Below are 27,424 nucleotides of genomic sequence, written 5' to 3'. Positions count from 1 at the left end.
TCTGTACAACCCCATCTCTTTCGCAGGTGGTGCATGTTCGGAAACAGCTTGCAATGTTCAGGACTAACTGAGACTGTCGTATGTAATAAGCGTAATTTATTTCCCGTTTCGCGTTTTCTTTTTGACACTGACCGAACAGCATGTGCCAACACACTCACGGCGTGGTCGCGGGGCGTGTTTTTATTTCACCAAGGCCACTTTCTTCTTGTTAATATACAGTGCTGCATTGAGTGTGTGCTGAATTACGGGTGCTATCTGTGTGTCTGCATTGAGAAAAAAATGAGAGAGGGAGAATAAATGTTCATGCAGCGCAGAGCTTGAATGAAATCCGTCGCTAAACGGATACAAGTTCACGTAACGTTACATTTATTTATATATTCGCCGGATTTCTCCGTTTTCTCTTCTAAGCATCGGCATCGGGGTTTGAAGTGGTCATGCCTTTTGTTTTAATTTGGGAGACGAGACTGCGGAGCCATTTGCACGATGATGATGATTCACGACTGGACGGAGTTTAAAAAATGAGGAAGCATTTTTTTCTAAAGATACTAAAAAGATAGAGGACAGGCCTCGTCGTCCCACAGGCCGTGGTCTTTGCATGGGAAAAGGGAGAAGAAAGGAAGAAAAAACGAGCCTGATGAATAAAAATCGAGTGAAATGGAGCACGAGACACGCGCGTGGGGAAATATGGACCATATCAATAATGACGGCGGTGTGCGCGAGAACCAGATCGATCCGAACAAAATGAAGCACTTCGCCTCTTGAGCATTTAAACTGATATTTTTTTATTTGCAATTTAAAGGAGAGGGGATTCCCGTGCTTTTTGAGAGTTGCAAACAGCGCTCAAGTTCCATGCAAGTTCTCCTCTCCGCCTTCTTTTGATTCCTTTGATTATTTTACTACTTTTTTCGGCGGGTTTGAATTATTTTTGATCCGGATCCATAGCGTTGATATTATTCAATGGAATTATGTTATCAGTTACCGGTTTTGCCTCTAGACAGGCCGGTTCCCAAACATGTTCTCAGCCGGAGGGGAGCCATTAGTTTCAGCTCCAGTTCCTCTTTATTCGGAGCCCCCGACCCGAGGCAGCTGTCACAGGTAAAGAACAAAACATTCTGGCTGTGTGTCAAAACCTAGCGAGCTGCCTACCTAGAGAATCAGACGCGCGTTCCGAACGTCGGTTCGAATCATTTCGGAGCATCTAAACTATTCGAATGTTCGGAACGCGCGAATGTTCATCAGAATTTTTTTTGCCTGTTGTAGAGATTGAACAGTTTTGGTTCCGAATTACTAGCAAGGTTTATCAACCCTAGACTGTTGTGTAGATTTTGTGCTTTTGGAGAAAGGAAATGTAAGTTTGTTATATAAAGTTGCTTTTACTTTTGCTTTTTAATGAACAACGCGTTTCATTTATGTGTGAATTCATTTTAAAGAACACCATATTCATAGTAACCACAAGTCTCAGGTATCGTAAGTGCAGCATTAGTGTCAAAGCGATTCTGTTTAATTCAGCAGCCATTCAGACTTATCAGTGCTTTTGGTTCACTAAAAAGAACCGGATGGATCGTAAGAGTCATTTTGAAGGGGGGGTTCGGAGTATTGTATGTTTCGTGATGTCTGTTTTAGCGAAGTATACATAGCCTGTTTGTGAACTGTTGACGAAAACGAACCTCTGAAATTCTTCCAGTTCCGGTATTTTTTTTAGTGAAACCGATTCTTGGTTCTCATTCCTACTAGGAGGGCAGCTCACAAGGTTTTGAGACGAGGCCCAATTTCTATCCACGCTCAATTATTCTTGTGCTTGTACAGGGTCTTGATTTATTTACTCAGAAGTCCCCAAGTGTCATGGCTTGACAAGAGACAGCGTTATTTTCCCTAATTGTCTGTTGTCGCTGTCATACTGCGGTGTTGGCAACACAAAATATGTTTTGTTGTCCCTTTGGGCCACATGCTGACAGTCTTTTCAGGCTGAAAGTGTGTCACTCTCCCCCTCACACACACCATGTTTGAATTTGTTGGGGATTCTCTTGGACATCCCTCTTGCAACTTGTTACTCTGTGTCCTTTGGGGAGATTTTAGGTGTTTCTCTGCTACTCTAACAAGCTAAACGATTCGGGTGGCGCTTTTAACCCTGTAAGCATGACATGTGATATAATAGTTAAAAGAAAATGGGTTTATTGAACAAGTTTGTATATGTGTGTTGTCTAACATTTGATGCATCGGGCTTTCATTGCTCATATAGTGAGAATACAGCTTGGTTGAAATTTAGTAGTTTTTAGCGTGGGGCAATACAATTATGAAGCAATGAAGATGTTCAAAAGAACATTCCTGAAAAGCCTGTTGTATCATGTTTCACAAATGCATTTTAACACGATTTGTCTAAAAAAAAATAGGGATGGTCAAGTATGCCACATGACCTAAATGTGTGTATTTTTTATAATTCTACAAAAAAAAAACAATATAGAAAACGTAGATGTGTGTGCAACAGGTTTGTCAGCAAAGTTTTGATTATTATAGTAATTCATACATTTTAAAGGGTTGAGGTGCATTGCATCTCTTGCAATCACGTTGAAATGGATATCAAGTGTTGCATGCTTTTTAAAATAAATATAAAGTAATGAAGCATTAAAACGGTTGCTTGCACATTAGGTAATATGATGCTTTGTGTGCTAGATATTGAGTATAAAGGTGGTGCGTATGCTTTTAAGATGAACTGTATTGAATCGACGGCCTCTACTGAATCTTTAATGAGAGATAACATATATCTCCAGGTCAAAGGATTGTCACTCACTGTACTTGATTAAAGTACATGATAAATTTACTAGTCTTGAGGCAAGCTCACACAGCGAGAGATAACATGCTTAGCTAGTGAAAGAAGCCCTGCAGGGCTTTGAGTCCCAGAATTTAAGATGTAGTCAGTCAATAATAAGGGTCATGTCACCAAGCAACCGCTTGTATTGGGAGTTAGATTAGATAACCCTTCTATCCAGTGTATTGCCTCAACTGCCCCTGGTTGTCTGAGTCTACCAGATGCTATCAGCATCTCTTAGTCAATCATATGCAAATGTATTTGGTTACTGTTTTTCCAGTCAAACTAGCGATTGCTGATTGGTTGTAATTGTTATAAAGAACAACAATAACCGCATTAGCATTGTATCATAGGTTTTCTGACTCGTTCTCCATCCTAACAGGTGTTCTGCCAGCAGAATAATTGTTTCCCTTGGTTTTTAATACAATTTTGAGGTCCATTGGGAGTTTGACCCAGAATGCATTGAGACCTATTTGCCTCTCTTAATGGCATTGCTTTGGCAAGCTTTGTGCAAAAAGCATTTGTCCCTTATCTCTGTCTGTTATGCTGCATGCATGAAAGCCCAGCAGCTACAACCGCCTTCTCTAAAAACACAATGCCTGACTAAGTGCCTCCCAGAGAGCTTGCTCTGAAACCCACCAAAGCTCTGCCTGGATTTTCGCTGGAATTTCATCTGTGGGTGGAATGTGGCATGGACCCGGAGCAGCTCTTCTTGGCCCTCGGTCTTGACAAGTCCAGGCCTTTGTGCTCTGTCTGTATGGAAGGGCCGTGTATTCATGATTTCGGTAGTGACAAATAAACTGGTCACATTCGCCAGCCCGACCCAGCTTGCAGTGCTACTATCCATAAAGATGAGATCAGCCAGGTCTTTGAATTTGTATGTGTGGCCCAGCTTTCCACCAAGTTATGGTCACCATTCCTAGTCATGTCATATGTATATTCAGTTTAAATGAATCTCTTCCTCAGGTGTTCTTCCCTGTGTTAATGTAGGCTTTAGTAACGTCACATTCATGAACTGTGCAAGTTGCTATTCCTAGTCATTGGCAATTTGGTTTACTTGATAGGATAGTAATATAGTGCAAGATGAGTCATCAGTATTTTTACTCTGCTCATTTGCAAGACAGTATTATTTTTATATGTATATTTTATATCTATAATAAGTATTTATTATTAGAAGTAGTAATTACAAGCATACAATGTTAATATTAATCAATATTAATACTGTGTTCAGGACATTAATACAATATATATATATATATATATATATATATATATATATATATATATATATATATATATATATATTAACGTGTATAATAATACCACTAATGCCATTTACTGTTATAATATTAACATTATTATTATTATTATTATTATTATTATTATTATTATTATTATTATTATTCCTATTAGAAATAGGGATTTTATTATATTAGTAGTAGTAGTAGTGGTATGTGATTTTATCTCAATAATGATAAAAATATTAACATTATAAGTATATTTTTATACAATATTAAATATATGTAGTGTATTACTATTACTGTAAATTTAAAAAAAATTTATATATGCTAGAAGTAATTTTTTAGGGAATACCAGCATATAAATGGCTCCAAAGACAACAGACAACTGGATAACTCTAATTTAGTTTTTCATGGTTTTAAAGCAGTATGCTATGTGTTGTCATTAAAAAAAACATATATGTTGAACCACAGTTTTTACAGTTTTGCTAAAATTAACAATGGTCTCTGCGCTGTTGTCAATAAGAGAAAGTGTTTTAACATCTCCATGCATCAGCTGTAAAGCACACCATTCAACAGATTGCTGTATGTCACAAACAGCACCTCAGAGTTGGTGCTGTAGCGTTTTAGACGGTTATACACACACTTTGCAGGCTCGTAGAGGCAGGGCAATTATCTTTTTGTAAACACTGAATTTTTGTGTTCGTGCAGTCATAAAACATAAGTGACTGTTGCAACGCTTGTGTGTGTGTGTGTGTGTGTGTGTGTTTGTGTGTAGGTGCCCCTCGCTGCTGTGTTTGTTAGGCTACCATTGCAGAGGGAGGTAGTTAAGCATGTGCCTGGACTCTGGGGGCAGTGGTTTGGGCCACAGCCAACATCACAGATGGCCAGGATCTCTCGCTCTCTCTCGTCATTCTTCTCTTCACTCTTTTTCCCCTCTCAACTTCTCCCACACTTGTTTTTCTCAAACATGCTTTTTGTAAATCAACGAGCGGCTTCCCAAAAACAGGGGTGTTGCGATATCAGTCACAGTTAATGATTTTTGCAGCGTTACACATAAGCGCTGCCCAAACACTCATAAAAAAACAAAAAAAAAAACAAAGACCAGGGAACGAAAAACTCCTCTGGTGTTGTGTTTAGTAATTGCAACGTTCTTTCAAGAATCAGTTTATGCCGTGCTTTCTAGCAGGTTACGGCAGTTGCCGTGTTTTTGATGTGATTCACACGCTTATTCATGTGCTGCATTACTTTAGTGCGTCAATGACTTATCAGCAGCCCGACAGCGTGGTTTTGCCATTTAGGCAGAGCAGCCCGTTCCCGAGCGGCATGTGAAGCATTGCGGTCCTCCGGTGTGTCCGCTGTATCTGTGGGCTCTCGCTGACACCGTTGGCAGCTAGTTTGCGAGTGGAGAGCCAAAGGTATAGCACATCGTGTGTGTGTGTTTGGATGGAAGGCCGACATGCTTGCTTGAATTGCATTTGTTGGAGGTCATATCAGCCGTGTTTGGTGGTGCAGACAGGGCGAGGAGGAGGTTTTTTTTGAAGGAGTTTGTTTATCTCACTCATGCGATAAGGTTTTTTTGTGCCGTGTTGTTAGACTGACGTAGTTTCAGGATGTGGTAAGAATGTGGAGGGAGCTGTTCGGTTTTCAGTATTTCACAACTTGCTGCTGGTGTGTGTAAATGTGTGAGTAACCCTTGCACCGCCAAGACTGCTTTCACGTTCAACATTAAGTTTCAGTTTGTGCTTGATGTTTGCAGTTTTTTTTTCTTTCGGGTCAATAGGTTTTAAAGAAGCCGTTTGAATGGAGGCACATCGGGATGGCGGAACTTGTGCATTGAAGTATTGCGTTCGTTTGGAAATGACGCAAATCTCCACCCTTGTTGACAGGCATTCAGTATCTCACTTGAAAGTTTTTCTTGCACCATCCTGATGTCATTTCCCTTACATATGGGCCTCTGAGATATTTTGTTTGGGTGGCAGCTTTGCACATTAAACACATTGTACTTTTTTGTGTATTTCTTATTCATGATGTTACTCAAATGTGTAAGGATATTTTTTTTTCTAGATATATTTTGATTTATATTTGTATATGGTCGGTATAAATGTATTAATTGCTTAATTTGATTTGGGTGGATATTTTTGTACCATTTCTGCAAAAACGATCCCTTGCTTTGGGCTGTGTTTGGTTTGTCGAATCCATTGTTGGCTCAACGAAGTGACCGTTGAATGTCATGTCACAATATAACACTGATTCACTTCCTGTCACATTAATCCTTGTTGCACTACAAAACAGCCATCAGCAAATTGTGCTGCCGTGTCGCAGTAAGGCTACCGGATCTGCCATTGAGATCGCTGAGTTCTGTTACACAACGTGTTGAGTTTAACTGCAGGAGCAGCCGGAGGTTTAACACAGTTTACTGGTATTGCTTAATAGTTCATACAGAAATGTCAGCATTTACTCACCTGTATGTTGTTCCAAACCTCTTTTTACTTCTTCAGCAGAACAATAAGAATTGTTTCTGTCAGTACAATTAATATGTGTGGGCCCCAGACATCTTAGACTCCATTGACTCTCATTGTATTGACCAAAAAATCAACCTTTATATATGTGTATGTATATATATACATTTTTTAAAAAATATATATGAAGTACAACATACAGGTTTGGAACGATCTGAAGAAATTTACTTAACTAATAAGTTACACACAACTTATGTTGAACAATTTTTTCAGTGGTTTTTTTTTAATGAATGTCCTAGGGTTCAAAACAACTTTGGACCCCATTGACATTCATTGTATCAGAAAGTAAGTAGTTTTTGGAATCACATGAAGAAAGGAAAGAAAGTGCAGGTGTACTTAACTAATAAGTTAGTTTATATTGCGACCTGACCGACTCTATAACCTGTGCAGTAAAAACAGCGTTTATGGCTTGGCACTTACAGGAATGTGCACTACCGTTATCCAGCATCTCACAGCATGGTGCTATAACTCATGAGGACGCTTTGAATTTATGAGCCCTCTCCGAGGCCTGTTCCTTTAATCTGAGTGAGTTTAGAAGCACAGGTTTAATGGGAATCTGTCTGGCTTCCTCCTTTGTTTGCTTGTTCTGTCATGAACCCACTCCCTTTTTTTTTCTTGCCTGCAATTAGACAAGAGGAAGAAGTAAGTTGGAGCTTGACTATAAACTGACCGTTATCGCTTTAAAGAAAAAAAAAAATACAGATACGTGCTTAGAGAAATGAATGCTGCAACCCTTCAGCACACCCGACCTGAGATGACCTCATTGTGCTGGCCTTTGTAGCATTTCATACTGAGTCAAGTTGGATCAATATGAAAAAAATGATGGCTCCTGTTTGTTTTTTTTCTCAGTTTTTTTAAACATTTTAGCAAGAAATAAGACTACTTGTAGTTGTAATCTTGAAAGGCTTTATTTACAAAACACAAAGAGTCATAAAGTTTTTTGCAGAAGACACATGTGTAATTAAAATGGACTTTTATTAATGCATACATTTATGTTCTTCATTTACGACTGTTGAACACTATTGATTTGTGTAAGTCATTTGTTGAGGTTATAGCGATTTTGTATTAATATCAATTTATTGGTTACATAAAATGTAAACATTATATAGAATTACATGTGCTAATGTTAATATTCACTTGAGTTTAAATTAAATATTCATAAATCCATAAAATAATAATAATTTTTATCAGCTGCAACTTTTTTTTTCTTCTTTTTTTTTTTTGTAAAGAGAATATACAGTCTATTTTCAGTGTTCCCAAATGTCATGACAATAAAAAAGTAAATCCTAAAAACAACTCTATTTTTAATGTTTAATGTAAAATATAATACTTTTTTGCTATATATGACTCAGGCAATACTTTAATTATGCTGAGATTCAAAAGCCGGCCACCCAAAAATCATCTCTGACTGCAAGCTGTGGTGCTGATAAGAGCTGATTCTGGGTTTTGGTCCATACCCTGATCTGTTAGAACTGTAATCAGACTTCATATTGGCAGACGTTTAAAAGATCCCTTAAACATGTTGAATGGATATTTTCTGTCAGAGCAGGCTGTGCTACATTGTCAAAATGAGGTAGAGTTGACGCCCCCGACTCCCCTCATGACGTGCTGTCAGGGATTTTTGTTTGGACCCGAGCCTGAGAGCCGAGAGCATGGGGTCAGGAACAGGAGCCTCATGAGGACCACGTCATGCTCTCCATCATTACACTTCCTGTGTTTGACTCAGGAATCCACAGCTGTGATGGCCCCTCTCGAATGCAAATACGCAGATCATCAGCTGTGCCGTTTATTAGACACGTGACCCAGCGCGCAACTCCCATGTCATTGATCTCACATTTACATGAGTGCCAGTAAGTCTGTACTGGGAGAAACATTCAAAGCAGAGAGGATGTTAGGTTTTGGACGCAGCGGTGGGGTTTTCCCGGACTGTAAAGGAAGATGTTTAAATAGGAATGATATGTGATTGTGGCGCTCATTCCACACATGCTATTGGCAGGTTCAGATGTGGCCCGTTTCTGTGAAACGGGGCCGTTAGTGTCTTTGAGTTGCGAGAAAAGTCTGTTTTCTGTGACTGTGGTTTGCGGGGGATCGGCTCATCCAACTTGCCGTTCTGCTATTTATGGAAATGCTTCTCCGCAGATAGATGCAGTGATGTCACTGCAAAGAGAGGCCAACTTTGGTCTGAGAGAGGGAGCTTGTTACACCTGTTACTAAAATGAGTCTAAGCCAAGCTTAAAACCTGAAAACAGAAGTCATTGTGCTTTTGGCTTGTTCTTAATAATAGATTTTCTTCGTTTTTGTTCAATTATTTGATTATTGTATTATTTGATTATTGCATTGTATTAGCCAGAATGATATTTTATTTGTGTAATGTTAAAATTGTGCGAAAAAAAAGTTGGTTTTAAATGGCAAGAGGTTGAAAATTTTTAGTTGCATGTTTTGATGGACAATTTTAGAGAATTTGTTGAATATTGTGCACTGATGAATTATTCACATTAAACCATTAACATTTGTTAAATGTCTAATTTAATGATAATTTCACTCATTACTGTGAATTCAATTAATGCAGCAATAAATGTTAATTGTGTGTGTGTGTGTGTGTGTGTGTGTGTGTGTATATATATATATATATATATATATATATATATATATATATATATATATATGAAAATATATTTAATTACATTATACATTTTTATATAAATGATATAAAATCTAGAATTATTCTAGATATTTTATTTTGCACATACAAACACACGCACATTATGTTTTATTGAAGTATTTAAAAAAGTAAAAAAAAAATGTTTCTAATAAATCCTGCTCCTAATAGACCCTTGAATCAGATTCTTATGAGAAGTGAGTCCTTGAGGTCACAAAACCGCAAATGAAAAATAAATATGCTCCATGATAGCAAGCACACATCTTTGATTACAAGGCGGCAGAGAACCTGACAGTGTTTTATTTAGAAAATAAAGCATACAGTCTGCTCTCTGCACTGCTGATAAGGAGACTCTAACATGCTCTCCTCCTGCCAGCCCCTCCCACCATGTGCGTCAGTAGCACTGCTGGTCTGGTTGGCTGTTGCTAGGTGGCTGCGTGTGAGTGTGTATGAGAGAGAGAAAAAGAGAGAGACATTTAGGGCTAACACGGGCAGCTCGTTTAAGCGTGTGTGCGTTTGTGTGTACAACTAAGACAGCTGCACTAAGCTCAGCACGCATTCTGTCTGGGCCTTGAGCTGGTCTCCGTCAATCTACAGTCGCGCACACACGCAAACACACGTACCCAAATCCATACACCCACATACTGACATACACTGTAACACCTGCACACAAACTGACACAGAGACTATGATCCTCAGTTTTCGCAAGGTCCAATGGGAATAGCTCTGATTTGGTCTATAATCACGATTCTTGTCAGATGGATTTTTTCTAAGGTAGGTTTCGGGTGGATTTCCTAGTTGGCTCGGCGTTTATTAAAAGATAACCCTTAACAACTATTCACTGTATGCTTTGGAGAGAAAACTAACTTCATTAAAAGGCCGAATGCTTAGTTTTTCGTCGATCAAGATCAGATACAGATCGTGACTTACAAATAACTTCAGATGGAAAGTTGCTCGCATGGGGTTTGCTAATCTAGTAGAGAGTATGAGTCAGCAAGGGAACCCCACCGAACCGCATACAGACCCGCTCGCCATGGCTCAAACCATAGCAGTCACCTTGGAAGAGTGAATGAATTTTCCATTCGGTTAAATTCAGTATTTGAGTCGTAAAACGTCCTACACTTGATTCTGCTTCACAAACATTGGGTGTAGGCTAATCAAATGGTTTATGTAAACAATATACATTTTGTGAAACGGGTTTATTAAAGTTATTAAAGACTTTAACATTGCTATGCAAACAAAGTACTTGTGTATTATGATACCTTAATGAAAGCGATTATCGTATAGTTCTGTACGTTGGTTTTTGAGTGGATGGAGGCAAACCTGAAAGCAAGATTGCGGTTTGTTGCTTTGGCTTTGAGATAAAAATGTTTGCTTGAGTTTTTTAATTTGATTACATTTGCCATAAAACGGAAGTTGTTTTTTCCTGTATCGTAGACCAACTTTAACAGACCATTAATGAACTGTAAAAAAAGAAAAAGAAAGAAATCAACAGAATTAACTAGCAAACAAAGTCTAGTTGCTCCGTTTTTACATGTTACCGTATTTGAAGTGATTTTCCATTTTTATATTCCATTGAAAATCTTGGCTTGCTTTAGACATGGCAAGTATTTGAACCTATTTCAGTTTTTACAGTTAAGTCTCACGTAGTTGCATCTCAATTTATAGACATTCACCAATGCTCTGGACCCATTGATTATTCAAATATAAATGAAAAAGTTCATCTTGAAAAGATTTTTGTCAAGCAGTCCGTGTGGTAAACAAAGAGGAACGAAGTGCTGAATAATTTTCCCACTGCCTTTTCCTGGATTAGTTTAAAGGAAGTGGTGATGGTGTTTTCTCCTGTTTGAAGGCCTCAGTCGAACCTCCAGCGGACGGTGGTGTGGAATGGACTGGTTGTGGTTGTGGCGCGTTACTGTGAAGTCTCTTGGTGAATTGATTGGGCTCCATCCCTCTTCACACAAGCCCTTAACTTGTTTCGCATCCAAACGTTGTGTCAATAATTGGCTTGTAGGCCTGCTAACCTGTTCAAATAGACCCCTCAAAGCATTGCTAAAATTCCTCAAGAGCTTTGTAAAAGGTGACAATCGTGCCTTTACCACCATCAAAGCGGTCCTTAGGTTTGCTGTAGCAAGAAATGCATAGATTTAATCAGCATTTGATAAACAGTGGTAATCAGATGTCGGTGGCATGAAGGCTGTATGAAAACTTCCAAGTACTGGGAATCACTAAGCTTGTCTTGATGGTCATAGTTCCTCTGAGCATCAGGATTTCCAAGTCGAGTTGTTCCTGAAGGTTATGTACTGCAGGTAGACTTTGGGATTGAACCTCGAGGATTTGGGATTCTCCTTGAGTAAGTCAGAATGAAATGGAAATTGCGACAGATTCTTTCTTCTCACTTTCAAGGTGTTATTAACAAATTTTATCTATTGGATATTGATTGGATTTTGAGGTATTACTGCACTCCAAAATGATTGAGAGGTGACAGAAAAGGGGTGGGGTTTAAACAGCCTTAAACGAGAAATATGGCATAAATCACCAGAAAGAAGTCTTATGTTTGTTCAGTATTTCAGAAGAAAGTCAATACTATACAACAAAGTTGATTTATAATAACATTTGTTTTATTAATTATATTTATTTATGATTTACTAAACTAAATTGATATGTTTTCAATAACATATCTATTATCAGCTAATACCATTAAATTACAAAATGTCTCATACCTGATACGGTCTATTACAAATCTTTACAGTGACAGCCAAACAATGCTGAAAGTCTAGATGTAGCTCCCCTAAGAAAATGGCATATGTCCAACATTTGACAGCTACATATTAAAACTACGTAAATGGTGACAGCAGTTGTTTGTCCGCATTGTGAAACCAAATGTATCACAATGGTCCATCTTGTAAACAGAGTTAACACACCCAGGAATTATTCTAGAGATAAAATATGGAATGTTTTGCTTTTATGTCATTGTCTATAGATGTTCTCATATCTTTTTTTTTTTTTTTTTTTGACTGATTCTCCCGGTCATGAGCATGTGTTGTGTTTTATTATGAGTAGATGAAGCCATTCATTTGCGTTGCAAATGCCTGGTATCATGGTGAAATAGGCGTGACTACATGCATTTTTGAGACGTGTGATGTTGATAGTCCAAATAACTTAGCTGAATGGTATGTCTCAATGAATTATTTAAGAAACATTAATCAACAGCACATAAAAGAATGAATTGTCGAACAAACTAGCTGGTTGGGTTTGAGTTTCGGGTTCACCTGAGGCTGTGGAGAGTCTTGTGAGTGTTTAGAGTGTTTAGCCAACTAAGAAACTTTTGACCAATTATAAATGAGACAGAACTTAATCCGATTAAATATTTTTTTGTTGCTAAATACATATTTTAGAGAAACAGTATTACAAATTAATCGTATTACTGCTACTTCTACTGTATGTAATGCTTTGTATTATTCAGTATTTTGGCCGCTACAATTTTGAACATATTTTTTAAATTTATACTTTAAAAACCTTTTTTTTTTTTACAGAGGAATTAAATGTAGACCTAGAGTATTTTTACACTTTATTGTTGTTAATTGTCAAATTTACTTGTTTTAGGTAAAAAAAAAAAAAAAAAATATATATATATATATATATATATATATATATATATATATATATATATATATATATATATATATATATATATATATATATATACGTATATGGTTTTACTTTTCTTTCTTTCTTTTTTTGTTTTGTTTTTTTTTTTTTTGTCAAAAAAACATTACCAGTTTGTTGTGGATAAAAGTTTCCATGTAAGACTGAGTGAAGACTGACGTTTGTTTTTGTCTATTGCGAGCTGAATTCAGGGAACTGTTTTGATATAAATTCAAAATCAGCTTACTTTAAATATTTTTTTTGGTATAATTTCTGCTGAACTCCCAATTTTTTATTTTTTTTTTTTTTATTATACTTTTTTTTTGTTTTGTTTGGGCCTCTAGCCACCTCACTGTAAGTCAGCAAAACAGCACAGACCGTCACGCCTCGCTGGCGCAAAGCAGCGTTGGTCTCTCCAAGAAATTCAACTCCTCCGTTCCCGCTCCGTGTCCGGCTGCGCTGATGCCGCTCGTGTGCTGAGCCCATATGGGCACGGCTGGGTGGTTTGTCATGCCCCGCTCAGCCCCATGGTAGAAATTACTCACACGCAAAAACACCAAGTAATGTGTGTAAACACTGAGTTTGTTGATACTAAAATACTGCTGCGGCAATAGCGGATGACTCGAGTCTCATTTTTCACCGGCTTGATGGTAGTTATTACAGATAGGGGATGTCAAAATGTCATATGAGGGTTATTGCAAGGTGCAGTTGTTTTTGTAGCCTGTATATTCATTTAGCAGTTTTACAGTTTATCTGTTCCACTGGTTATTAACTTAACACAAAGCACTGCCATCAGTTAAGACCTGTTTGCAAGGCCTGTTCTTAAACCGCAGACTGGCCTCCAGCAACATTAATGCCCTGACCGAATAATGCTCGCCTGCAGATTACCAAACCCTCTGTCTTTCATTTTTTAGCCACTTGCCACAGGATTAAATGAAAAAGGAGCTTATTGTACTAAAATCATCTTTGTGGTCGCTTCTCACAGTCGTGCTTAGGGATGTTCATAGCACTGGCTATTAATGACATTGGTGTGATTTGGTTCATATTTATTGTAATTTGTAACTTTTTTGCAATTAAATGCTCATTAGCATATTTTTTACTGTGGTATTAATAAGAACCTACCTGCAAATATGTGTACTGTATATAAATGTGTATACATATTATGTGACAGCAAAAATGTTTAAAAAAATTGAATGTGAATCTGAATTCTTAGATTTACTAATTGCATGAGAGAGGTTTATCTTCAATATTATTAATATTTCTTTTTGCTGTCACACCATAGATATTTATGTCTATGTATATGTGTGTGTTTATAGATTTTTTTACTGTGTATGTATACTACCAGTAAAAAGTTTAGAAATTTTTTTAAGATACCTTTTTTTCTTACCTTTATCAAGGCTGCATTTAGTTGAAAAGAAAAATTAAAACTTTTATTCACCTAGGTTGTTAAATTCATAAGTGATGGCATATTTTTTTTTAAATATTTGTTCATCAAAGAAAAAGATTGCATTTTCCAAAAAATATTTGCCATCACAACTTTGCCAATATTGATAATTCAAAACATAAATCAGCATTCATTAGAATGATTTCTGAAGAATCATGTGACACTTTAGACTGAAATAATGAATGATAGTAATTCAGCTTTGTATCACAGACATAAATAATATTTTAAAGTATATAATAGATCCCGTCATATTAGACATTTCATGACGTTAGTTTGAGGTTTTTTCACAGACTACACCCCATATGTGTGTGTATATTTATGCATATGCTTGTGTGTGTATACACACACACACACACACACACATACATTTAGAAAAATATCTGCAGGTGTGCATTATTCATTCAGGGTATTAAATAATCAATTATGTAATATTGTTTTTTTTTTGTTTGTTTTTTTTTACTCTCATTAAATATGGTTACAGTTGCTGTATGGAAAACCAGAACATAAATGCAGCGATATTGTCACAAGGCTGAGATGTTCTTTGGCTATTATCGCCCTTCTTTAGTGACAGCCCTAGTTTTGTGCATTTGCAGTTTTATTGGCCAGAGGCTTGAGGCGCGAGAGGGCTGTTAATGGATAAAAATCAAGTATGCAAATTGGTTCAGTCCATTGACGTCAGAGACTGAATTGTATGCCATCTGGGGACACCCTGACCAGCCATCTAAAAGCTGCGCTCAAGTGCTTGTCTTTGTCTGCATATGCACAGGTCCTTTTTGGTTTTATAATGGCACAAGATGTGCCAGGGCTTGCATTTTCACACCGAACCTTTCTCCTCATCTTCTCCAAAGGATCCCCTTGTGATTTTAAGTTCACATGGATGAGTACTTGCCAGAAACAAAGAAAATACAACGGCGAAAGGTGGATGTTCATCAAGTCCTCTCACAAAACAGCCCTTATGCCGCCGTCTAGTTGTGTTTTGTGCAAGCAGTGTCGGTAAGATCTTAAAAAATAAGCCTGTGCTACCTTTAAGAAACAACGAGTTCGGAAACTACGTGTTCGGCACACAAAGGCCTCTTTCGAGTGCTGCGGTCATAGAAAGCTCCGCCCACTCTTCTGGGACAGCCAATCACACTACCATTTGCATAATGAGCAGCAGTGCGAGTGTCTGTTCTTGAATTAATCTCTGAATGGCCCAGTGTGGAAGCGTAATGGACAGGAGAGCAGATTACACTGGACAGATGATGCAGGTTTAATTCAGTGAAGCAGGCTTCTCCACTCCAGCTTCCTCCTCTGCTGGGAAATTGGAGTGTGAGTGCACTGGAGGCTGGGAGTTGAGCTCACGTTCAGCCCTTCAGCATGTGTGTTTCTCTCACGTGATTATTGTGAGATCGATGTTTTAAGTCACAGATTGACCAGTCACTCAAATAAATAAATTACATATATGTATTATGTGTATATATATATATATATATATATATATATATATATATATATATATATATATATATATACACATAATACATATATGTAATTTATTTATTTATATATATATATATATGTATATGTGTGTATATATATATATATGTATATGTGTATATATATATATATGTATATGTGTGTATATATATATATATATGTGTATATATATATATGTGCGTGTGTATGTATGTTTACCCTATTTATACATTCAGATGATCTTTTCTGTCATCTAACATTTCTTGAAAGTTAATCTTAAAAAATAACAGTTGTACCTATGCTAAATGGAATTGAGCAAATAAAATATTAGCAAATATCAAAATGAATGTTTTTTTTAATACTGCATATATTAGTTCCATTTTATACAAGTTACAAGTCATACAAGTTAGATTTTAATTCATACATTTTAATTGAATTTATTTATTTGTCATTTATTTAGTGAGAATATTTTAACGTCATGTGTCAGTTTTTATCAAATAATCTAAATCTAAAATAATTATAGGATTGTCTTAATATCTGTACATCCATAAATGTTTATTAGTACATTCATAGATATTTAATGTTGGTGTTTTTCATTCTGTAATTTTTTTACTACTTTAGTGACTATTCCTTGTTTAAATAAATTAAGTATAAATTATGCTGGTTTTATATTTTAAGATAAAATTATTACTAGTATTTCATTATCAGTAATTTCAGGTTTTTATAAAATAATATAAATATGAAATAGTTAATATCAGAGAAACTTGATATCTGTTCATCCCTAGAAATGCTAGTGCTAGTAAATGATTGGCATTTACCGTGATATTTGTATTGCACACAAAGCTACTTCAATAAATGCTTTCTCTTCTCAGAAGTTGTCTTCAGGATTGTACATTCATCTTTGGCTTGATTAGTGTGGATTGTTTCTCTTTGTACTTAAAAGCCACTTCTGCTTGTCAAGTCCGTTTTTCCCCATTTACTCTGTTAAATAATTTTGAGTATTAAAGCAATTCACAGTTATTGGTTTTCATCAGAATGTTCGAAATAACAGAGCAAAATATGAAAAAGATTTATAAATGAAAATACACAACAGAGAACTATGAGCTGATTTGCTTTTTTGAATTTGTGGTGGTGTTGTTTAGCCTTATTTGAATATACACTGCCGAGCATTTGGCTTGTATATGAGTTTTTCCCGCGTGTTTGAGTAAATGCAAATACTGACGTTTGTCTGCATCTCTTCCCCCGCAGAGACGCGGAGCAATCTCCTATGACAGCTCTGATCAAACCGCTCTGTATATTCGCATGCTAGGTAAGCAGCATCTTCTCTGCCTAATGCTCACACACTCACACACACAAACACACACACACTCAACCTGTAAACAAATTCAGACACAGGGTAGATGTACCGCTCTGCACTGGAAGTTACCAAGCGCAGCATATTATACAACAGATTGTGTAACAGAGAGGATGGAGAGCCTCAACCATCAGTCAAAAAGCCTCTGATAATCTCTTCATTACATCCACAGCTTAAGTCATTCCTCAGCTGGGAATTGCTTAGCTTTTCTGTGAATTTTCCTTTGATTTAATACTTATCAAGCCTCGACTCGGCCTGATTGCTGACCCCAGGGACCTCCGAGAGTTTTATCCGTGCCCCTTTTGACTTCATATTACAGCACTGAAAGATCTGACAGGGCCTGATGTTTAAACGTTGCGTATGAACAAAATGCACATTGAGAAGCGGTTATTCAATTTCATGTTGGATTAACTAGGAATCATTGTAGGTTTGTGCTTAGTCATTGTTTTGTTTTGGGGAAATTTGGATTTCAGAAGTATATTTAGATGTTTTATGGGAAAAACTGGAGTGAGATTAAGAGATCTCTTTTTATCAGCACAGATAATGAAATTTACAGCTGTTGCAATAAAAAAATATATATATATATTATTGAATATTTATCTCTTTAAATTCCAAAAAGTTTGGTTTAGGAAAAAAAACAGATTTTTATCCATAGGGACATAAATTGTTTATTTTTTTTATGATAACTTAAAACTTTTAAAGACATTTGATGATGTCAGGTTAAAATAATCATGCACCGATACAGTATATAAAAAAAAACTACATTACCCAGGATGCAAAATTGCACCAATCAGAGACCAGCAAATCATACCAGAAGGGACATATTTGTTAATAATTGTTTATTTTAAAAAGAAAAGTTTCTATAGATTTAATTAAAAAAAACTTAAAATGAGTAGTTTTACATTTCACCATAATTTTGGTCATTTGCAGTGCTTCATGGGATAGTAGCCGTTTCCCTCACTTAAGACATTGAGTACAAGCCATTAATCTGTATCTTTGCCTGTATCTTTGTAATCGTGTCTTTCCTTTCCTTTCTTTTCTTAATAATCTTTTTTTGCTACACATAAAAGTTTTTAATGTTTTAGCTGGTTGGCTTGGTTCACGGCTTATGAGGCTTTAACGAAGACTTTTAAATAAATCCTTATGGGAAAAATGAATGGGAAAAATACTTTCAGAACCGCTGCTAAAAAACTGGCAGGCACTATTGCACTGTAGTTGACAGTTTATATAGTTCATAGCAAAAATGTAACCCTTTGAGAGCACTTTGTGTTTAAGAGCGCATGTCAAAAAGATGCCTTGTGCATGCAATGTGAATTGATTTATAATATCAGCCGTGCCTCAGCTATAATATGAACATAGTTATCAGTACATCATATAGTGCAGAATTTCCGTATCAGTGCATGAAACCTACGTAAATTTTATACATGAGGCCTGTGATCTGTGCTGTTAGAAATTTTAAACAACAGCGCACTAAAAATGTTGCGGTTCCACATGTTCTATGACATTTACTACAATTCATCATTTCCGAATCACACTGACTGCTTTGCTTTCTGTGACTGTACCATGAATTATCAAAGAGCTAGAACATCGTAACAGCCTGGAGTCTCTACACGTTCAGTAACATCACCTCCTCAAGCATGTAGCCAAAAACCTAGTAAAGCTAACCCTGACCTAATATTTGATCGTAATTTCTTTTTTTGTTTTGTTTTTAAGCTGTGACAAACAAAACAATCAAACCCTCATTCGTGTTTACACCAGGTATGAACCAACACATCTCACCAGGAGAGACAAACCCGCTCACTCGCTTTCACGGCCTTTCCCTTTAATAACTTTTCCACACCATTCCTCCTTAAAGACCTGCGTCAGTGGGCACAGTCTAATCAGTGGCATTTCTCACGTTAAAATGTCTTCTAATGATATTTGTGGGTCAGGAGATGCGTACGAGAGGTTTGGCGCAAAAACAGAAGACGACAGAGCACTTTTGGTTTCCATAATGTGGTCTTGCTTCCTCGACCTCCGCGGCTTTTCTTCTGCATGTCCGAATAGCTTCTGTCCGTTGTTTTATTTTTAATTTTTTTTTTCTTTTTTTCTGATTTGCTTGTTGCATGTGTGACTTTGTGCTCTTGTACGGTCGTTCCGATTCTGACTTTTTTTTTTTTTTTTTTGGTTGTCGTTGTTTCGTTTCAAACTCATGTCTTGTCTTTTTGGATTAATTTAAATCGTGTTTTTTATGTAATTGTAATTCACAGTTTTGGTATTTTGATAGGAGCTTGTGTAATATTCAAACAGCTGTTTTCAAGTAAGTAAATATACTGGTGGGAGGCTGTTTTATTATTTGTTTATTGACTTATTTACACGTTGACTACTTTTTTTTTTACTGCACATGAACTCCAATCAGTAGTGACTGACATGTTGGAGGCTGCCATTACTCAGTAAAAGTTTATGCGCCCCCCCCTCCCCTCCTTCTCCCTCTCCATGCAAATACACATGCACACACAGCCAGAGTTTGATGAAAAGGCCTATTGAATGACTTTTTAACAGATGTGACTTTAGAGCTTTGGCCAGCCTCGTTGAAGTCCCTCTGATTTCCTCTCCATTCTGTCCTGGGCTGAAGCACAAGCTTGTCTTTCTTCCATGCGTCCTCCTTTGCTCCTAGCCGTCTGAATACTAATGCATAAGTCCCTCTGGCATGGCGATGCATGGTCTGTTCCCTGTCCTCCCCTTTCCCCCCATCCATCGGTGTTGTGTGTGTGTGTGTGTGTGTCTGTCTGTCTCTTTGTCCTCCTGTATCCAGGCCTGTAACCTGCTGTATGTTGTGTTTGCTAACAAATCTCTTGAGGACTTGTGTGTTGATGCCTTCTAGGAGATGTGAGAGTGAGAAGTCAGGTAGGCTTTGAACCTGAACGAAGAGGCTCGCACCCGTACCTGGGCGTTGATTTCCGCACTTTGCACTGTAAGTACCTAAATTAGCGCTCAAACACATTCCTACCTCTGTCTAGCGCAACTGGGAAGCTTTGATCCCAAGGTATTTTATCCATTCAGTATGTTTTAAAAAAACACTTTTGAAAATCAAAAATGTGACAATTTCGGGATGTGCTATTTGGCTCATTTTAATGTATATTCTTTTATCGTTTTTTTATGCTGTAAATGTTACTGTGGTGCATAAAGCACATCTCACACTGAAGTCAAAAGCGGAATTTGCCTCAAGGAAATTTTCTGCAGTTACACAAAACAGAGTGACCTTAAAGGGGTTAATGATTAAAAAAAAAATTGTCATAATTTACTGACCACCACCAGGTTTTCAAACTAGTTTTCAAATTATTTTTGAATTCAGTGTCTACCATCAACTAAGCTAGTTTGTGAGAATTTTAAGATGCATAAAAACATTTGCAGGTAGTTATGTTTTGGAAGTTTTTTTTTTCTTGTTGTACGTAACTGTATATATTTACATTCATATAATTTATATTATATACAAATATATTTAAGAAAAAACATATTTTTCTGAAATATACACATTTATGTATACATAATATATATGCACAGTACACACACAGGCATTATGCAAACAAAAACGTATTTGGAAGCACTAAAATATAAATATAAAATGAATTGTGTCTGAGAATTTAATGGGATTTTCTCTTTCAGAGGGCCGGAAATGTCAATTAAATTAATAATAAGTAAAAAATTCAATTATAAATGTAGTATTTTAGAAATATGAAATTATTTAAAGTGAAAAAAGTTATTAATTTATTTAGCTACACATTAAACATGAATTAAATTAAACTGTTTTTTTTGTCAGTTGGAAAGTAATGTCTATTTACATTTTTATTATTAAAAAATTATTATAAGGCTCTTTTTTTTTAAAAGAGGTGCTTATAATTAACATTCATGTCTGTTATCTCTTTAACATATTCTAACCTAATTATATAAAAGACATTTTACCCAATTCTCATAGTCTCTGTCTGTGTTGATGTACCAATGTGGGCGAGCTGAATTCAGAAAACGTACATTTAGCACATGAAAAGATTTATTGCTCTTTTGTTGTGGTAAAATGAAACTCTGTTTTAAAGACTCTCTCTGGACTGGTTTTGTCTTTTGTGCTTCAGTCAGGCGTGACCCATCGCGGGCTGCCTGAGCGCCACAATCGCAACGATAGTAACCGAAAGTTTTAAACAGCAGGGGCCTCCAGTCAGCGGGGCTAGGGGTGGATTTGGAGAACAAAAAACGAAAGCCAAGGACACTAAAAGCTTCGAATTTGAAAGCTTAATTGTTGAGGATGCTAATTTTCAATGCCGTTTTTGCATCCTGAAATCTCCAAGTCCTCTTTCTCACGTGTGTGTTTGCGCTCAGCCCGTGCTGAGTCAGCAGGGTCGATTCCAGCTCGGAGGATCCGGAGGCTCTTCAGTTTCCAGCGACACCTGCTCTCGTCCCGTCTGCTGCGAGGAGCGCCGCACCTCAACCCCCTCCACATCCTGGACGAGGACTACTGCGGTCAGGCCAAGGTATGGAATCACAAACACACACATTGTGATAAAAACCTGTTGTATTGAGTATTCAACATTTACGGTATAAATACATAACACATGCATTTATCGATTTATTTATTTATTTATTTCCCATCTGTTCTCACTGTCATTTTCTCACAGTGTATGCTTGAAAAGGTTGGAAGCTGGAATTTTGATATATTCCTCTTTGACAGACTAACAAATGGTAAATATTTTAACTCAGCGAAACTTTATTTCTGTGTGTGAATGTGCGAGATTTCTTTTACTTTATCTTCACTATATCAAGACACATTGTATATATATAACGCTTCTTATTCAGTTTTGATCAACTTTGCCACCTGCTGGTTGAACCGTAGCTGTGCAGCATTGAGGATGAAGCTTTGCCTTTCTTTTATATTCATTTTGAAGGAAACAGTCTTGTCTTCTTGACATTTCATTTGCTGAACCAGTATGGCCTCATCGAGCTCTTCCAGTTAGACATGGTTAAAGTGCGTCGATTTCTGGGTAAGTGTTTTCATATTCATGGCTGAAACTAACAATGAATTTTCTTATATTAACATTATTTTAAAAAACATAGTTTTATTAAATACATTTGATTAAAACAATGCGAATATATGTAATATAGGATGTAGTATGAATATATTTGAACTAAATATAAGTTGAAATATTATTTTTACGTTGACACTATTATAATTACTTTAGTTACTGTTTTACAAAAAAGTCATATGATGTAACATTTCAGTAACATTTCATTTCAAACCTTTCAAAATTTCAGTTTTTTATTTATTACTTGAAAAGTAATGGAAATCCCACTTTTAGGATGTATTTTGCAAAAATCTAAAATTCTTATTTACAAGAATTTGTAACATTTACAAGAAGTATATATTTCACAGTGAACATATTAATAAAATGTAAATGTTGTTTGGAAAACCATCTGAACTATTTTAAACTGCGAACATTAAAAAGACGTAAAAGTAAAATGAATCAGTGCCCACATGAAACTATTAGTTATGAGTTGAAACATTTAATAATCTCATCTGATTTAGTTGTATTATTCATTAAGATATATTTATTATAATTCCTTGAACACTGATGCAGGTTCTGCACATCACAGTGTACTGACCAGCTAACTGATAATCAAATTAATTGTTAATTGTCATTATATATACTGAAATCATTATCTGCAGCCCTAGTATACTGCCTTGCTGAATTGCTCTAAATGTTGTACACTTGGTTTCAGTTCTGGTTCAAGAAGACTACCACAATCAGAACCCTTATCATAATGCAGTCCATGCTGCTGATGTCACCCAGGCCATGCACTGTTACCTGAGAGAACCCAAGGTGATTGTCTCTGTATTAGATGTACTGTAATCGACTTTGAATGAGTGCACATAGACTTACAGTCGTCTTTTTGTGTGTGTGTCCACAGCTCGCCCAGTCCCTAACATCATTTGACATCCTCTTAGGGTTGCTGGCTGCAGCCACACACGATCTGGACCACCCTGGAGTCAACCAGCCTTTTCTCATTAAAACCAACCATTACCTTGCAGCTTTGTACCGGGTTAGACCACTATCCAATGGGATTTAAGCACATCATTAGCTCCGCAATCCTCTTCATGTTCTAAGTAAATTAATGTATTTGTAAACACGTCAAAGTGAGTTGGCACTGATGTGTGTTTGTGTCACTGTGTAGAATACCTCAGTTCTGGAGAACCATCACTGGAGGTCTGCAGTGGGACTGCTCAGAGAGACCGAACTCTTTTCCCATCTTCCTGCAGAAGACAGGTCAGTCTCTCCACTCCTTTGTAGCCTAAAGTTCTTTATATATATATATATATATATATATATATATATATATATATATATATATGTATATGTTTTGTTCATTGACTCACTTTTAGGGTAGAGTTTTATTTTTGCCAAAAGGAAATGCTTATTTCTATTATTTATGAGAATTATACATTTTATAATCAATTTATTACAATTATTAATTATAATCTGTAAGTTATTATAGTGTTTTTCAACTCATTTTTGTTGCAAAATTGAAATACTTGTTTGTAAGAACTCTAAATGTATAATGGGATTATAAAAATAAAAATGAAAGTGCTTTTTTTTTCTACTGTCTTAATACTTCTTTATTTAAATGACTTTTAATTGATATCTTTAACAGTCTGAGTATAGAGAGGCAGCTGGGGTCGCTTATTCTGGCCACTGATATCAGCCGACAGAATGAGTACTTGTCCCGGTTCAGGACACATCTGGATGAGAACGACTTGTGTTTAGGACACCCTTCTCATCGACATTTCGTTCTGCAGGTGGGAAATTTACTACAAACACACATTATGTATTTATATATTGCTTCATATACATATTACATGCCTGCTTTGACTTCAAATAAAATACAAATAAAATATTAAGTTTGGTGCTTGCTTTAAAAAAAGAGGGGAAATGTAAAAGTTATAAATAACAATTTTTTTTTTTTTAACATTTTAATTTTAGTTAATTTTTAGTCACTATAATTTACTTGAAATCTGCAGTGTCCCTTTTTTTGAAGCAGAAGGGCTACATTCCGTATTTTTAAATAAAAACAGGCGCTTTTGGGCTCTTGAAACTAAATTTGCGTGTGTTTCAGATGGCCCTGAAGTGTGCAGATATCTGTAACCCGTGTAGACCATGGGAGCTCAGCAAACAGTGGAGTGAGAAGGTCACAGAGGAGTTCTTCCACCAAGGTAGCCAGTTCTCATGTGTGCTGTGAGTTCACTGTGTTCAGAAGCTAATCTTTGCTCTTTGTTGTCGTCTTATTCAGGTGACATTGAGAAGAAGCATAAACTTGAAATCAGTCCACTGTGTGATAGTGAAGCCAACACCATAGCCAGTGTTCAGATCGGTAAGAACCAGAACATTGCATATGGGACGAAAAGAACAATAGTAAAAATATTGCGTATTGTATGTATATTAACTTAAGGCAAGACACTACAAGTTTTTTCAAAAGTTAATCAAGGTTGTCCTAGAATACATTTCGGTTTTAGGTTTTAGGACAACTTTGATGAAAGATTTGGATTAGGAATGCAACTGAACAGATCAGTTCTTTTCAGAACTCATCCGATCCTGAAAATTTAGAGTATCTTCTGATAACGATTCAATCCGATACCAGCACGTTTTTTTTTTTTAAATGTATAATTTCCTTACTTGCCCTTAATTACTATTATAGTGTGTTTAGACAATCTACTACATATAGACATCATCATTTAAAAATGAAATGAAAAAATGAAAAATAATAATCTATGACAGAAATACTATTATAAAACGAATTTAGTGGTTAATTCAGCAGCAAAAAATACTCTGGAAAAATCATGCGTGCACAATAATATAGAATTTAGTGAAACATTTTTATTTACAAATAAAAGTGAATAAGTGGAGGACTAAACAAATTCTATAGTGTGTTATTTTTCTATTAGAAATATTTCCTAATTTACAGAATGACAAAGAGACCCAAAATACATTCTTTTTTTTAAATCTTCAACTTTAATGTGTCAACAAAAGCTGTGCAAAAGAATATTATTATATATTATAGAAATTATATAAAAAATAATCACAAAACATAATTGCACATTTCAGAAAAAGTACTGATTACTGCCTAAAGAATAAAAATTGTAAAGAAATGTTAAAAAAGCGTATCGTTTACATATGCATGTATAAAATGTTTGTAAAATTGTTATAATTAAAATGAATTTTATTAACATCTCTAACATCTAAAATTATAACAATAAATAATTATATAAAATGTATATAATAATAGTAATAATGTATTAATATTACTACAATATAAGTGTAATTTTATATCTACACTTTTTGTATTTGTTAGTTTTATATATAGTGTATATATTACAATGTAATATGTTATAATGACATTTAGAATTCTCATTAAAACAATGATTTTTATAAGGTCTGGCTGATTTTCTTTCTCTGCCACCAGGTTTCATGACTTACGTGGTGGAGCCTCTGTTTGCCGAGTGGGCTCGCTTTTCAGACACGCGGCTTTCTCAAACCATGCTCGGCCATTTGGGCCTGAACAAAGCCAGTTGGAGTGCCATGGAGCCCGAGGCGTCGGGGAGCTCAGAGGAGGGGGAATCCGAAACAGGCCGGGCCACAGAAGAGCCCAGTTCCAGAGCCTTATCTCAGGGAAGCCAAGAATCATGACACCCCAGCGCTCGCAGAACACCTCTACTGCCCTCAGCCAAACATCTTAGCCAACGACATTTTGAGTTGCTCGCCACCCATCTCCAACCAACCACTGATGATTTGTTTTCGTTTTCATCGATTTAATTTATTAATTTTAAGAGCTCATTTACCCTTCAACATAGAGCAATACATAGATACCTCATTTGGCTACTGCTGCAATTTTGGTTTCTTTTAATTGTTGTGATATATTTATTTAACCTTATTTGTTTTTCGTTTTGGGCGTTACTAATTCAACTCCGATGCTTTGATTAAAGACTGTAAGGGAATGCGGGGTAGGAAGGAACCCCCTCACGTGGCTTTAAAGTGCCATTTAGAAACATCGAATTGCTCTGAAAGTCATTTGAAACACCTCGAGTATTTAAAGGAGAGGTTTTTACAACCGCACCAAGAGACAATGTGTGTGAAGCGGAATGCGTGCGAGCGTATGTGTGTGTGTGTGAGTGTGTGTGCCAGTGCTTCTGCAAATCAATCTTCCTCCTCGTGTACAAAAATACAAATGTGAAGAGCCCAGTCCTTTTGCTGCCTCTGAAGACTGTTTACACATGTTGTTTCTAACTGAATCATGTGAGTTCTGTGATTATTGCCTTTTAAGCACAGATGTGAAGAACCACTTGTACATTTTTTTTTTTTTTTTTTTTTTTTTTTTGGGAAACCTACTGCTGATGATCAATGAAATCTGTCGGACTGCAACCCCGTCGCTGTGACGCATCAGATGCCATACGAATGCCATTTGTGCTCCATTGCATCTTTCTCTCCCCTGTATTTCTGACAACGTGTTGAAGGACCGTCACTCCCTGAAAGGTGGCAGAGATGAACCCTTTCGGCCATGGAAGAAGGATCTTGTCACGGGACATGTAGCTGAGCGGACTCTCCATGGATTTTGCTCAGGGTTTCACCGGCCTGCTTATTTAGGAGAAACAAGGAAGTTAAGGTGCCTTTTGTAGGTAGCCACCACCCCTCTCTTTCTCTCTCTCCTCTGTATTTTGTAAAGAAAGATAAGTCCTTCTCAGAATGTCTCGAAGCCACTCTCGTCTCTTCGGAAGACTGCTACACAATGCCTTAAAACTATGCACAAAGCTAAGTGACCAAACCAGCTTTTGTTTTCATTTTAAACTCATCACATTGTTCATTTAGTGCACTGTCTGACCCTTTGCCTTTTTGTCGTGGAGAAATCTTTTGTTTTATATATGGAGGAATTGGTTTAATGATTTGATTTTTTTAACATTGAACATTCCATTACTGTGTATTGTTTTGGATTCTGTACAGAACGGACAGTTGTTTCGTTTTTTTCTTTTGTGCTTCTCTTGATATTCGGAAAGAGAAGAGGTGCTTTATTTTAGGTGATTTGTATTTTTGTTGTAAGTGCTGTAAGACTGTTGATTTAAGAAAAAAAAAAAAAAAAAAAACTGTTTACAGTTTGTTGTAACAGCCATTTTGGGGAGACGACCTATGTGTCAAGCCATTTTGTAAAGGCTTTGCCGTATAACCTTTTGATACATACTTGTTGCAGTTGCATTTTTGATGAATAAAACTTCACAAAATGTTTCTCTA

At 36.3% G+C, this 27,424-nt stretch overlaps 1 protein-coding gene across 17 annotated transcripts; it reads left to right on the top strand.

The window, feature by feature from the left end:
* Positions 1-31: 31 nt before the first annotated feature.
* pde7a (phosphodiesterase 7A) lies at positions 32-27,424 on the top strand. Of its 17 annotated transcripts, none has more exons than XM_043225696.1 (15): positions 32-1,095; positions 17,021-17,081; positions 18,840-18,884; positions 19,393-19,425; positions 19,993-20,079; positions 21,477-21,628; positions 21,773-21,836; positions 22,040-22,135; positions 22,872-22,972; positions 23,061-23,192; positions 23,325-23,416; positions 23,802-23,946; positions 24,264-24,360; positions 24,438-24,518; positions 25,608-27,424. In XM_043225696.1, exons 1-15 carry the CDS (start codon positions 958-960, stop codon positions 25,829-25,831), a joined length of 1,548 nt encoding a protein of 515 aa, XP_043081631.1. In that variant the 5' UTR covers positions 32-957; the 3' UTR covers positions 25,832-27,424. The 17 variants fall into 17 exon arrangements, with proteins under 17 accessions (XP_043081631.1, XP_043081630.1, XP_043081635.1 ...); XM_043225695.1 differs by having other exon boundaries at positions 19,990-20,079; XM_043225708.1 differs by lacking the exon at positions 32-1,095 and adding an exon at positions 5,319-5,462 and having other exon boundaries at positions 19,990-20,079.

Source organism: Puntigrus tetrazona, chromosome 24 (assembly GCF_018831695.1).
Source record: "Puntigrus tetrazona isolate hp1 chromosome 24, ASM1883169v1, whole genome shotgun sequence".
NCBI lineage: Eukaryota > Metazoa > Chordata > Actinopteri > Cypriniformes > Cyprinidae > Puntigrus > Puntigrus tetrazona.
Note: the sequence above shows the minus strand (reverse complement) of the source record. Positions and strands in the feature narration are given on the sequence as shown.